This window comes from Thalassophryne amazonica, chromosome 12, assembly GCF_902500255.1.
Source record: "Thalassophryne amazonica chromosome 12, fThaAma1.1, whole genome shotgun sequence".
Classification (NCBI taxonomy): domain Eukaryota; kingdom Metazoa; phylum Chordata; class Actinopteri; order Batrachoidiformes; family Batrachoididae; genus Thalassophryne; species Thalassophryne amazonica.
The window spans coordinates 26,844,871-26,859,403 of NC_047114.1; the positions used below are offsets into that span (position 1 = coordinate 26,844,871).

At 45.2% G+C, this 14,533-nt stretch overlaps 1 protein-coding gene across 1 annotated transcript in view; it reads right to left on the reverse strand.

Annotated features, from left to right (window-relative positions):
- Nucleotides 1-593: 593 nt before the first annotated feature.
- The window catches only part of LOC117522404 (small conductance calcium-activated potassium channel protein 2-like), a 41,861-nt gene continuing 27,921 nt past the window's right edge, over nucleotides 594-14,533 (reverse strand). Inside the window, exon 4 of the mRNA XM_034183797.1 lies at nucleotides 594-1,059. Within this exon, the coding sequence (XP_034039688.1) occupies nucleotides 763-1,059 (297 nt within the window). The 3' untranslated portion in view covers nucleotides 594-762. The remainder of the gene's footprint in view (nucleotides 1,060-14,533) is intronic.

The following is a 14,533-nucleotide window of genomic DNA, read 5'->3' on the forward strand; positions in this document are numbered from 1 at the left end:
TTTTCCCTTGATAAGAACAAGGAAACTGAAACCTTGAAGTTGGCAACTGTGTAAATCTTTCCTTCCCGCACACATCGCCACTTTTTTTGTGATGGGTTTCCTTCCAGCTATGCGCTGACGTGACGCCCGGGCGGCCGCTCCGCCGGCTCACGGCGTCGTGCTAACCTATGAGAAAGAGTACGTGACAGGAGTCATTTGAAAGAGAATTCCGATGTTTTTCCAGACAGACAGACGGACACGTGGGTGGACAGATGTCCTCCGTGGACCTGCAGGTGAGCCGTCGCGGTTAAGGACTCTCCGGTGTGACAGCCAGCTCTCACCCCAGTGACCCTGAACTCAGTCTCCTCTGTTTTTTTGTTTTGTTTGTTTTTAACTATACAAGGGCTTTTACAAAAAAGCTAACTTGAGCAGCCACACAATGGCTAAAACATAAACCATATCTCTACTTTACCTCAGTTTTTCAGTCATTTTTAACCTTTTTTGTTGTTGTTGTAGTTTGTTTTTGGGATGCAGTCGTGTGTGTGTGTTTTTTTTCTTTGTGATTTAAGTCTTTCCGAGTTCTCTGATCCAGATGTGTGCTGACACGCCCAGTCACACAGGAGTTGGGTTTTGGATTTGATGTGAGGGCAGCGGGTTAGAGGTCAACCTACGGGTTCATTATTAGTCCAGATGCGGCCTCTCGGGTGGGTTCCTGTTTGGACTTGGATGAAGCAACCTGACGAGTCCCTTTCTTGGGCTTGAAGGTCACCATTTTTGTGGCGGCTATCCGCTGTCCGAGGAGGTGTGTGGTGCTGTCGAAGGGGAGCGCCGCCTGCGGGCAGTGGAAGTCCAGGAGCGTTCGGAGCGCTCTGAAGCTAGCGAGGTGGGTTGAAAGCGATGAACGAAACCGTCCAGGAAATCCTGCTGCTGCTGGGTTATGGCTTGGGAGATGAGGCAGGGCAGCGCCTGCAGGCTGCCCGTCACAGAGTCCAGCTTGTCCTCCAGGGTGCCGATGCGTTTGTCCAGCTCCTCGCTGCGCTCCTGCAGCTCCGACACCAAGTCGTACATCACATTCTGGGTCTAAAAACGGAGAGAAGGCGAAGGAGTTTGAGGAGGTGCGAGCAGAGGAGGACAGGGAAGGAAATGAGGAGAAATAATTAATAATGTTTTACAGCTTTACTATTCACAAGTAGAGAGATGTCATAAAGGAGAGGTTAGAAGAATGCTCTTATACTTCAGGTAGTCCAAGATTAACACCGGCAGCAGTGAATTTGGCAACAAAAAAAAAATGTTATTTTAAGTAAAAGCTGTGAAGCAAGCACATGGAAAAAAAAAATATCTTTAAGACTGCTGCAAAACTGATTTTTGCCACTTTTCAGACTTCAGAATTCAGATTGATAACTCATAGTTGTTTATCCAAATATAATGTTTAATAAACAGTGGGGTGTCCTTAGAGGCCACCAGACCAAAGGTTTGGAAAGGAAAGAAACCAAAAAAAAAAAGCTAATTTCAAGCTAGATGTAACTTGACAAACATAAGTTGAAAAAGCAGGAAGGCTTTGTTCACACCGGTGTCGCAGACCGAACGCCACCCCCCCAAAAAAACCGCCTTTGCTGTGCATGCATCATTTGGGACCACAGCAGCTCATCTGAGACAGACTCTCTTCACCCAAAGTGATCAAAGGGAATAATGGGATTATTAAAGAGATGACAACCTCTTAAATCATTCTAAAGTCACTTTTAAGCAGAAACTAGGCCATTTTAAGCAGAAATAAGGCAAAACGCGATGATGCTTTGAAATGACCGACGCGCATTCAACACATCAGCTAGCAGCTTGTGTAGCCGCACTCTGATCACTTCCTCTGTCTTTTATGATTAAATAATGCTGAATTCATGTCGTTGAGATAGATGATGACTGGAGTGCAGCTTTAAACAGAAACGAGGTGATAACCCGTGAACCGTGGCTAATGACGCATGTGCAGTGAAGTCAAGGCAGACCAGTTTCTAGGGGGGACGTTCGGCCGGCGACACTGGCAGTTCAAATCCTCAGGCATATGTGAGTCAAATGTGATCTCACTGATTGACTCTTCTTATTATGTATAAAACAAGGGACCAGATCCAGTGTGTGTGTGTGTGTGTGTGGGTGTAGCAGTCCTCATCTGCTGTCTGATCCACAGTGGTTTCTATAATGAAAGTCACACACATGGAAACAATCACAAGACCGCCACCCGGTGTCCGAACACTGCAACTAAACATATTCAGAGCTCTGTGACTCACAGGATGTGAACATTAATAATAACAGCGAATGAATTTACATATCATTTTGCACAAGGTGATGGTTCACTCCACCAAAGGAGCCATTAAAAAACTAGAGACATTTGTCATGAAATGCCCCACGTGCAGTACTGTTTTCCATGTAAAGTGCAGTAATATGTACATGTGTGGGGTCGGTATTTGGTTGAACCCTCATGTGTTTGATGTAAACTGGGATACACAGTGGAAAAATTGGAGATTGACATTATATTTATTTAGAGGATGTGGCCAACAGTGACCATAAAAAGTCAGTAGCCTTCGAACAAATGCAACTATTGGTAATTTTTTAAAAGTAGGTCAAGGTCACTGGACTTTAAACCCATGCAAAGTACTCCTCCAAGGCATGTACCCACCAAATATGAAGTTTTTGCAAGCAATAGGTGCCGAAGTACATTGCGTCGAACAAATTTCAGGCAAAGGTTTTGACAGTTGTGACCATTGGTGACCTTGAAAAGTAAGTCAACGCCACCGACCTTCGAACCCATGCGAAGTACTCCTTCAAGACATGTACCCACCAAATATGAAGTTTCTGTGAGCAAAAGGTGCTGAGCTACGTTGCGGCAAAGGATTTGGCAGTTGTGACCACTGGTGACCTTGAAAAGTAGGTCAAGGTCCCCGGCCTTCGAACCCATGTGAAGTACTCCTCCAAGACATGTACCCACCAAATATGAAGTTTCTGTGAGCAATAGGTGCCGAGCTACGTTTGGCGAACGAATTGCGGATGGATGGACAGACGGAAGGATGGATGGACAACCCGGATGCTATATGCCCCTCCTCGCGGCGCAAGTGCCGCGTGGGGCATAAAAATGCACGCCCGTGCACACACACACACACACACACACAAACAAAAAAAGTAAAAACTGAAATGTGCAATGCAAAAATACAGTTTGGGGAAAAACTGCTTTAACAAAGATGAATGATGTGGAAAGTTTCAGAAGCAGCTGAAACGCTCACTCACTCATCTTCATCTGCTTACTCCAATTAAGGGTCACAGGGGGCTGGAGCCTATCCCAGCAGTCATAGGGTATGAGGCGGGGTACACACCAGATAGGATGCCAGTCTGTCGCAGGGCCACATACAGACAAACAAACACATCCATCATTTGAGCTGTTCAAAAATCTGGATGCGGATGACATCCGCCTTACATACTCCAAACATACTCAATTCATACACAATACATACTCACTCTATGCGCTGTATATCTGCTGTTAACCGCTGATATCTGCAACTGACGGGATTTGCGGCTTTGGCAGCGGACTGGGACAGTGTGTAAAACAGATATATATCGTTCCCATCACATCCACATCACAAACTAAAATATGTTGTAGAGAATGCATACAAATTGACCACGAATAAAGCGTTTTTATTACATCTGCTTTGCTTTGCTTTGTGGACAATCTGTGAATGCATAACAAACATGTCACATAAACCCAAAGTACTATATGTGGCAGAAAGCAACATACCTGCCAGTCAGTGCCGGTCCGGCTGTGTAAATACACAAAGATGTAATAGCTGCTGCAATCCAGTACTTTTATTTAACACCAGCAAAAGGAGCAAAAGCCACAACTCATGCTGAAGTCTGTTTTCTGTGACACTCTCAAAAAAAAAAGGAAAAAAAAAAAGAAAACACTGTCTCACACCCCTAGCCTCACATCCCCTCCCACTCCCCAAACTCATGAACAGTTAACCCTCGAATGACAACACTGTGATCAACTTGTCCAAGTCCAGCAAATGCTCCAGAGGCTGTACTGTTGGTGTGAATAGTGATGCCAAAAGGAGCGAGTGCGCTTCTTTTATGACCGCAATGCAGATGCCGTGCACGTGCAACACATGCACGATGCATTCATAATACACCCGTAATACTGCCGTGATAATCTCAATGTGTTGGATCAGTTTCCTCACTACATGCATAACGCATGTAGTACCATAACACATAACCGTGCTTGTTCATCATACAGTAGTGCTATGTGACTAAAAAGATTAATCCAGGTTTTGAGTATATTTCTTATTGTTACATGGGAAACAAGTTACCAGTAGATTCAGTAGATTCTCACAAATCAAACAAGACAAAGCATTCATGATATGCACACTGTTAATGCTATGAAATTGGGCTATTAGTAAAAAAAAAGTAGAAAAGGGGGTGTTCACAATAATAGCAGTGTGGCATTCAGTCAGTGAGTTTGTCAATTTTGTGGAACAAACAGGGTTGAATGAGGTGTCCCCTATTTAAGGATGAAGCCAGCACCTGTTGAACATGCTTTTCTTTTTGAAAGCCTGAGGAAATTGGAACGTTCAAGACATTGTTCAGAAGATTAAAAAGTTGATTGGAGAGGGGAAAACTTATACACAGGTGCAAAAATTTATAGGCTATTCATCTACAATAATCTCCAGTGCTTTAAAATGGACAAAAAAAAAAAAAAAAAAACAGACGCATGGAAGAAAACAGAAAACAACCATCACCCATTGATCAGCTCCAGGATGATCAAAGACAGTCTGGAGTTACCTGTAAGTGCTGTGACAGTTAGAAGACGCCTGTGTGAAGCTAATTTATTTGCAAGAATCCCCCACAAAGTCCCTCTGTTAAATAAAAGATGTGCAGAAGAGGTTACAATTTGCCAAAAAACACATCAACTGGCCTAAAGAGAAATGGAGGAATATTTTGTGGACTGATGAGGGTAAAACTGTTCTTTTTGGGTCCAAGGGCCGCAGACAGTTTGTGAGATGACTCCCGAACTCTGAATTCAAGCCACAGTTCACAGTGAAGACAGTGAAGCATGGTGGTGCAAGCATCATGATATGGGCATGTTTCTCCTACTATGGTGTTGGGCCTATATATCACATACCAGGTATCATGGATCAGTTTGGATATGTCAAAATACTTGAAGAGGTCATGTTGCCTTATGCTGAAGAGGACATGCCCTTGAAATGGGTGTTTCAACAAGACAATGACCCCAAGCACACTAGTAAATGAGCAAAATCTTGGTTCCAAACCAACAAAATTAATGCCTCCCAGATGTGAAGAAATCATGAAAAACTGTGGTTATACAACTAAATACTAGTTTAGTGATTCACAGGATTGCTAAAAAAGCATTTTGAACATAATAGTTTTGAGTTTGTAGCGTCAAGAGCAGATGCTACTATTATTGTGAACACCCCCTTTTCTACTTTTTTTTTTAACTAATAGCCCAATTTCATAGCCTTAAGAGTGTGCATATCATGAATGCTTGGTCTTGTTGGATTTGTGAGAATCTACTGGTACCTTGTTTCCCATGTAACAATAAGAAATATACTCAAAACCTGGATTAATCTTTTTAGTCACATAGCACTACTATTATTCTGAACACTACTGTATATATATATATATTTTTTAATTATTAACAGACTAAACATAAAGGCTTCTTTTTGCCACTTCAATATTTCAAGAAGCTCATTGAGATCTGTGAAGCTTTCATAGGAATATTTTATTTTAACACTTTTATGAGTTTAACAAAATGATGTGTACGAGGTCTATTAGAAAAGTATCCGACCTTATTATTTTTTTCAAAAACCATATGGATTTGAATCACGTGTGATTATATCAGACATGCTTGAACCCTAGTGGGCATGCGAGAGTTTTTTCACGCCTGTCGGTTACGTCATTCTCCTGTGGGCAGTCTTTGAGTGAGGAGTCGTCCACCCGCTCGTCGATTTTTTTCATTGTTTAGGAATGGCTCAGAGACTGTTGCTTTGTTTGATAAAAATTTTTTCAAAACTGTAAGGCACAACTGAGTGGACACCATTCAATAAATTCAGCTGGTTTTCGGTAAAAATTTTAACAGCTGATGAGAGATTTTGGTCTGGTAGCGTCGTTTTAAGGACGGTCCATGGCGCCTGACGGCGATCTGCGCTTCGAGGCGGCAGCGTCTCGCCGTTTCAAGTTGAAAACTTCCACATTTCAGGCTCTGTTGACGCAGTAAGTCGTCAGAGAACAGAGAACTTTCAGAAGAAGTTGGCATGAGGAGTTTATTCGGACATTCCATTGTTAACGGTCATTTTGTAATGAAAGAACGTGCGGGCAGAGTCGCATGTCGGGCTGGACCCGACCGCGGGGTTCGCGGCAGGAAAAACACCTCCGTTGGAAATCTTAACGGGCAAGTTGGAACATGCCCAAGCTGTTAAACAATTTCTCAGTTACTCACTTGTTGAAAGCCATTAAAAGCCGCCTGAATTCTACAAATGGTTTTCAACACGGAGGTGTTTTTCCTGTCGCGGCGCACACAGATTTGCCGAGTCGTCACGGAAACGACTCGGCGAATTTGCGCGTGTGACTTTCATTAAAAAAATGTCCTTAAACAGTGGAATGTCCGCATGAATTCCTCATGCCGGCCTCTTCTGAATCTTCTCTGTTCTCTCACGACATCCTGGGTGAATTAAGCCTTAAATTAGGATGTTTTCAGCTCGAAACAGGCCGACGACAGCGCCTGGAAGCGCTGCAGGACGTCCCGCTCCGTGGGAAGTCCTTACACCGACAGAAACACCCCATAATCTCTCATCAGCCGTTAAACTTTTCACAGAAAACCAGCTTAATTTCTCGAATAGTGTCCACTCGGATATTCCTCACAGGTCCAGAAAAAATTCTGATAAAGCAACGCGCGTCGTCTCGAGCAGCGTGTGAAACAAAGGAATTCAGCCGAGAGGGCGGGACCACATCTCACTCAAGGCCTGCCCACAGGGAAATGACGTCACCGACACGCGTGAAAAAACTCACGCATGCGCACGAGGGTTCAAGCATGATTGGTGTAATCGCATGTCATTCAAATCCATATAGTTAAAAAAAAAAATAAAAGGGTCGGTTTATTATCTAAGAGACCTCGTATGTGCACATCAACAGTTACATTTGCACGCAAATGTCCACATTTCACATACAGAATAAATTCCACTTATTTCCTTGTGTGCACCACATCTGTAATTTATCCTCATATTTGGCCCTCAGTTCTTAGTTGGAGTATTGTGTCAGTCACATTCAAGTCAAGCATGTGCGTAGCTTATTATACAAGCAATGCACTGCTTCATGTGTGTTCTTACTGTGATAAAACTCAGTTTTACTGTAGAGAGAGCATGGTCTAAAATTACAATGAAACTAAAATAAATGCTCGTGAAGCAGTATCGTGGCACTGCCTTACCTGGGGTGAGGGTGGCACAGTTACCATTTGTAATATTAAGAATCTGATTTTGGGTCACGTGAAGTTGCTCCTTTAATTCCAGTTGTCTGCCTGAAGCAGCCTGTGCTCGCAGTCTGACAGAGCACTTTAAATGGGAGATGTATGGTAGAGAGAAAACTGACCCACCTTTCGTCAAAAAAGTGACAGCTGCCAATCAAAATCGACCATGTCACTAAGCCCCGCCCCCTCTATGACGTCACAGCCAATCAAAATCGATGACGTCACTATGTCCCCCCCTAAGCCCCGCCCCTAGTCCCGCCTCCGAGCCCCCGCCCCTTATGACGTCACATCCAATCAGAGTCGATGATGTCAGTATGTCCCGCCCCTAAGCTCCGCCCCCGGCTCCTCCCCTAGTTCCGCCCCTGGCTCCTCCCCTAGCCCCACCCCCCAAGCTCCTCCCCTAACCCCGGCCAAGCACCGCCTCCAAGCCATACCTCCCCTCCCACCCAGGGTCTAATATTTTAATGTCATTTTATTTCATGAATTAAAGAATGATTAAAAATACCTAGATCTTTTTAATGTATTAAAGAATTAACTAATTCTGAAATAATTAAACATAAATCACTGTCTATTATTTAATGCCCCTTTAATATTTTTAATTCTTAAATTATTACGTTTCCTTTTCTGTTTTTTAATTCGTAAATTAATACCCACGCATAGAGCCGCTCGCGGAAACATGACCCCACGGCTGTAAAACCTGTTGCAGACGCTGTGTCTGTGTGAGTGCGTGTGTGTGTGTGTGCGTGTGTGTGTGTGTGGCGGGACACCCGCTGAGCGGAGATGCTGCCCCGAGGTGATGAACCCGAAGAACAATAAACAATGCTCCTTATCACTCACGCCAGATGATGTTTTCTTTTAAGATATTAGCCGATCGATCATGGTGCGCGGGACACCCGCTGAGCGGAGATGCTGCCCCGAGCCCGAACAATCAACAATGCTCCTTATCACTTACGCCAAACGGTGTTTTTAGAGCAAAAGGTAAGGAATTACGCCCCGCGGACGAAGAAGGGTTTAAAAATCCCAATTCCGACGATAGAGTGACATACAGCATTCACCATGGCGAGACGAACTCCGATCCTCCGCTACATCTGCGAGACCCCGGTTAACATCACCATGACAACAGAAGGCTCGCTTGCTCCAAAAAAAGCGAGAATGTACGTCAGCCGTCTGAGCCAGCCGATACCGGAGGAAGATCTGACGTACAGCCTGGAGGGGCACGAACGTTTAACTTACACGTTCGACCCGTATTATGCCCAAGTAAGTTTCTTCACTCTGGCCGAGGGTGAGACTGCCACTCGAGGAACCCCACGGGTGGCGCTTACTTCCGCCGATTGGGGTGTCTTCTCCGCGGCGGCGGGCTCGATGATTCGCGACACGGTCAACCCTGAACCTCCAGGAGATTGGACGCCGGAAAAGAAGAAAACACGCTTCCAACTCACCTGGCTCAGCGCCCAGGGGCCTCGCTATAGGGTGATATTCCAGCGTGGACCTCCTGACACTGTCTCTGAGGGTGAAATTAAGTTGGAGCGGGTTAGTGCCAGCGGCCACGTCAGAAGCGTCACAGCTGCGGCTGAGAGCTGGCATGAGATGTTCAACACCTGCAACGACAGGATTACGGGCCTCTTTACAAGGTGCCTGGCCTGGAGGGACGTTATTGAAGTCCGAAAAAACTTGGCCCCTCTTTTTACTTAAAAAAAATAAATAAAAAAATAAAATAAAAAAAATAAAAAAATTAAAAAAACTCTGACGTAGCTCCTCCCCGCATGCACGGGGATTTCTATAAAAACCAGGGGACCACATCTCATTCAAGCATCGGACGACGAACCAGCATGAGCTCCTCAACCTCTCCCATTGCAGCGGCCGACGACATCGCTTGTGACTGCGCGCTCGACTGTGGAAGAGACCAGCCCTCCCTGAGCCAGGCTTAACGGACCCGCGGTGGGTACGAGAGCCCGTGGGGAGTTCAGCTCGAGGCGGTCTGGGGCGAGATCCATCCTTCTCACGCGCTTTCCAGCCCGGGAGGCGTGGGGTCTCTTCCCGCTGTCACGGAGGCCGCGAGTCCGCGGGAGGTACAAGACCTCGAGCCAGCTGAGAAATACGCCACATCTTTCGCATCTGACCGGCCTGACGGGTTCCTGTCAGAGGAATTCCTGAAAACGGTGAAAGTCGGCGTGGCACACTTACTTTTGGCTGTGATCAAAAGTTACAGACAAAAACTCTGTTACGGGTGTGAGATCGATCACCCCAGCCAGCGCCAGCATGAGTGCCTGGACCCGTTAAATGAATATTTCTTTACCGGACATTTTGAGAGATTAATGGTGAGACTCTGGAGACCGACCTTCATCCCGGCTGTGGTAAAGCTCCTAGCCCAGCGCTTCCTCAACCCATCAGCTGCGAGGGTTCAGGGGGCGGTAGAAAACATCCTCACTGAGCTGAAATACACTGATAATTTTGAAGCAAAGATCAACGAACTGTACACATGTTTCGGTGAAGATGCAGATCTCGACCTGGAGGGGATGGTAGCCGTCGATAACCCAGACGACTGAAGAAAAACCTGCTTTTTTTTGTTTGTTTGTTTTTTTTTAAATATCATTATATTGTTTTACAGTCATGGGTAATTGTGTGATGATTCTCTTTCAAAGCTTGCGGGAAGTTTATATTATACGTGGACTCTCGTATAAGCTGGAGCGGGTAGTCATTCGCAGGCTGGAGATCCCAGACGCCCCGCCTTCATGCGCTTTGGAGAGGGTCTTCGACGTTATCAGACGTCGCCCCGGGCCCGGAGTCTGGACAGATCATATCTACAGCGCGGCTCTCCATTCATCTGAAAAATCTCTGTACAACGTATTACTGAAAATCTCTGTTTTGACCACTGACGATTTTACACGGTGTAATACGATGCATCTGCTTACATTATACACTCTGTTTGTGGATGTGATAGCGTGCCGGGTGAAACAGATGGGGGTGTCCAGAGGGGAGATTGTTCCTACACTTTTACAGCTGAATACTGAAATAAACCGTAAATGCGGGGGAGATGTATTACTGAGAGTTTTCCAGTTTTGTACGTGAACGTATGCTTTTTTCCTTCACGTATGCTGTGTTTAATAAACATGAACAATTGCTTTTTTCTCTGTGTGTGACTTTAATGAATGTAATAAAGCACATATTCTAAACCTTATACGGCCTGTGTTCTTTCCTATAATATTGTTGAAAAAGGGTGAAATGTTTTTCATATTGCAAGACAGAGTCATACAAACGAGGTTTTGGTGGAAAAAAGGTGCTCGTATGAATTAATGAGGGGTTTTAACACGGTCTCATTAAAAGCTCGAGGCTGCTCTGTGAGCGCTCTCCGCGGTGCTGAATCAGAGTTCAATTTAACGTTTCCAAGAGCTCCTATTTAAAACGTATACTTTTTTCCTTCACGCATGTTGTGTTTAATAAACATGAACAATTGCTTTTTTCTCTGTGTGTGACTTTAATGAATGTAATAAAGCATATATTCTAAACCTTATACGGCCTGTGTTCTTTCCTATAATATTGTTGAAAAAGGGTGAAATGTTTTACAAATCAAATTTATATAGTGCCAAAACCACAACAAAACAGTTGCCTCAAGGCGCTTCATATTGCAAGACAGAGTCATACAAACGAGGTTTTAGTGGAAAAAAGGTGCTCGTATGAATTAATGAGGGGTTTTAACACGGTCTTATTAAAAGCTCGAGGCTGCTCTGTGAGCGCTCTCCGCGGTGCTGAATCAGAGTTCAATTTAAAACAAAAGACTAATATTTATGGTCGCTAAAACATATAAAAATGCAAAAGGACTATCCGGTTCATCATTCTGAAGAGATCCGTCTTAAAAGATGGGTGATGAGGGTTTAATGAAGGATGTATATTATAGTCCGGTAAATCCGGGGAGTTTTGGAGGGCCGGAGCGTTTACGCAGGGCTCTGCATGATCAACACAGCTCTAAAATTCGTATGAAGCATATCAGAGATTTCCTGTCGGGGGAAGATGCATACACATTACACAAACCTGCCAGGACGCATTTTCCAAGAAATAGAGTATTTGTCACAAACCCGCTTAACCAATTTCAGGCGGATTTATGCGACATGCAGGGGTTATCAGATTTTAACAACGGGTACAAGTACCTGCTGACCGTTATCGATATCTTCTCAAAAAAAGCGTATGCCAGACCTCTGAAGTCAAAGCAAGGGCGCGAAGTCTCACAGGCCTTTGCCTCACTCTTAAAGCAGAGCGGGGTGCCTCTGAAGATGCAGACTGATGCCGGGAAAGAGTTTTTTAACAAACCGTTCAAGGATTTAATGAAAAAACACCGGATTCTACATTTTGCCACCGCAAGTGATCTGAAAGCCTCGGTTGTCGAGAGGTTTAATCGCACACTAAAGACGAGAATGTGGAGATATTTTACTGCTAAAAACACGAGAAGATACATCGACGTCCTACCGTCTTTACTCACGGCTTATAACGAGAGTTATCATAAAAGCATTAAGATGAGGCCGAATGAGGTTAATGATCGAAATGTCGATCAAGTGTTTCAAAATTTGTATGGGGCATCCACCCTACGCAGGAGGCCTGTGAAGTGTAAATATAAGGTCGGAGATATAGTCAGGGTCTCCAAGCTCAGGGGAGTTTTTGATAAAAAATATGAACAAAGTTTTACGGATGAAATGTTCACGGTGTCAGAATGTATACAACGTACACCGCCCGTTTATAAATTGAAAGATTATGACGGCGAGATCATTGAAGGTTCATTCTATGAACCGGAATTGCAGAAGGTTAAAATAGCAAAAGACAGACCGTATCAGGTTCAAGAAATTATTTGTGAACGTTTTACCAAGGGAAAGAAATTTGTATTTGTCAGATGGAAAAATTGGCCCGAGAAATTTAACTCCTGGGTTCCCGCGGACCAGCTGATGGCCGTATAAATATGAGAACTTCCATCTTCAACCGACATATGAGAAATGGATCGGGATCTGAAACACGGATTTTATATGACTCTGCCTTCAAACGCCAGCCTAAAAGTATTCCCGGACAACACAATTTCATGCTACCAGGTGGACTTGGCTCGACACCTGGATCTAGAGGGTGACTGGGATGTGGCGCTGACGGAAATTTGTTATCCGCACACCCGGTTAAATATCCCGGAAAAGCCTTCCTGTACGTTCCAGGTGATGAAAATTACGGGCAAGAACAAACTCGCCGTTCACTCGCGATATTTTGACACGGGATATTATGATAACTTTGAGGTTATTGCAGGGCTGATAAACCCCCGTTTGAAGACTATAGATCCGAATCTGACTTTAAAATATGACGATATCCAGAAAAAGTTTCTGTGGGAAGGAGACGGTACCAGCCAGGTATATTTTGAAGCCCCGACGGCGTACATGCTGGGGATGCACCCTAATCAATGGCTGAGATGCGGACCCGGGGTCAAGAGCTGTCCCCGCTACCCCGATATAAAAGCAGGGATGTATCACCTGTTCTGTTATACAGACGTTGTACAGCCTCAGGCGGTGGGTGACGCTTTTGCTCCTCTCCTCCGAGCGTTCGAAATTGGAGGTCGTTTCGGGGAAATAATTACAAAGAAATTCAACCCCGCTTATTACATCCCGGTCTCCAAAAGACATATTGAGACAATACGCATCGAAATCAAAAGCGATCAAGATCAAACGGTGGATTTCAGATACGGTAAAGTGGTTGTGACATTACATTTTAAACCGGCGGGATAAAAAAAAATGGCTGGGGCAGCGCACAAAGCCGACATTTATAGATTTGTGCCTTACTATGAAAATCAAGTCGGGAACGGCCTTCACGGCTTCCACGGCGCTCCTGTTATGTACGGGCGCGGGCTCGGGAACATATTTTCGAAACTGTTCAAATTTGTGTCGCCGCTGATTAAACAAGGATACACGATCGCCAAACCTCACCTGAAAAACGCAGCCCGAAGCATCGCTTCCGACGTAGTGAGCCGCGTTGTTGAGAGGGCCGGACGGAGTCAGGAGCCCGAGCAGCAGCGGGGGTCCGGGATCATGGTGCTCTCAAGAAGGCCCCGGAAACGCCCCCCGGGGAAACGGGTCAAAACGGTTAAAAAGCGAAAGACCCCCGGAAAAAGCAGAACAGTTCGAAGGAAGCATAAGAAGAGGAGGTTGTCCGGGGATATTTTCTCTTAAACAATGTCTCTTTTGCGAAATAATTCCCCCGAATGCACCATGAGCGAATTGGATTTATTCGCCGTCCCCGGGACCCAGCTGTCCATCGAGCAAAGCCAATACGTTGAAGTCAGCCCGTTATCAGCCCTGACGGACATGGGCCCTATCGAGTTTTTTATCCCCGGAGACGGTGAGAGGTATTTAGACCTCAATAATACGCTGCTTTATCTGCGAATGAAAATTACAAACGCCGACGGGACTGACCTGGCTAATGATGCCCGCGTGGGCGTCATAAATTATCCTCTCAATACGATTTTCTCACAAGTCGACGTCTCCAGGAGAGAATCATAACACGCGTACACTATCAGCGTGGTGGTATGCGGAGTCGCGACTCTGAATCTCATTTCAAGTCGCAGGGTGCCTGTGGAGACGGGGCTCAGAGCGCCGCTGTCCTCCTCCGGGTTTAAATTGAAGACGTATAGCGCGTAGCCGCGCGCAAAATCCTCCCGGTCTATACAGAGAGGCTGGTCTTTGAGGTGTCGTCCGGTCGCGGTGTAGAGATTGTAAAACTCCCTGACAGAGAGTTCTTTGTTAAATTCAGGCTGGAAAGCTTTAGCCGGCAGCTGTCTCCCGTTTTGACTGAGTGCGAGGTACTCCAGGTCATAGTGTGCAAATTCAAACGGGGACAGATCTCTTCTCCCACTGAATGCATTGTGATTCACCATACCCAGAACCACATATTTGGGCATGGTTCCTAAAAACAGGTTCTCCTGGTTGCATATCCTGGAATGGCTGGGGATCACGTAAGTCTTAACGTTGATTCGTGATAACGGGTACACGGCGTTCCCGTTCATGAGAGCCGCGGAGTGGCCCA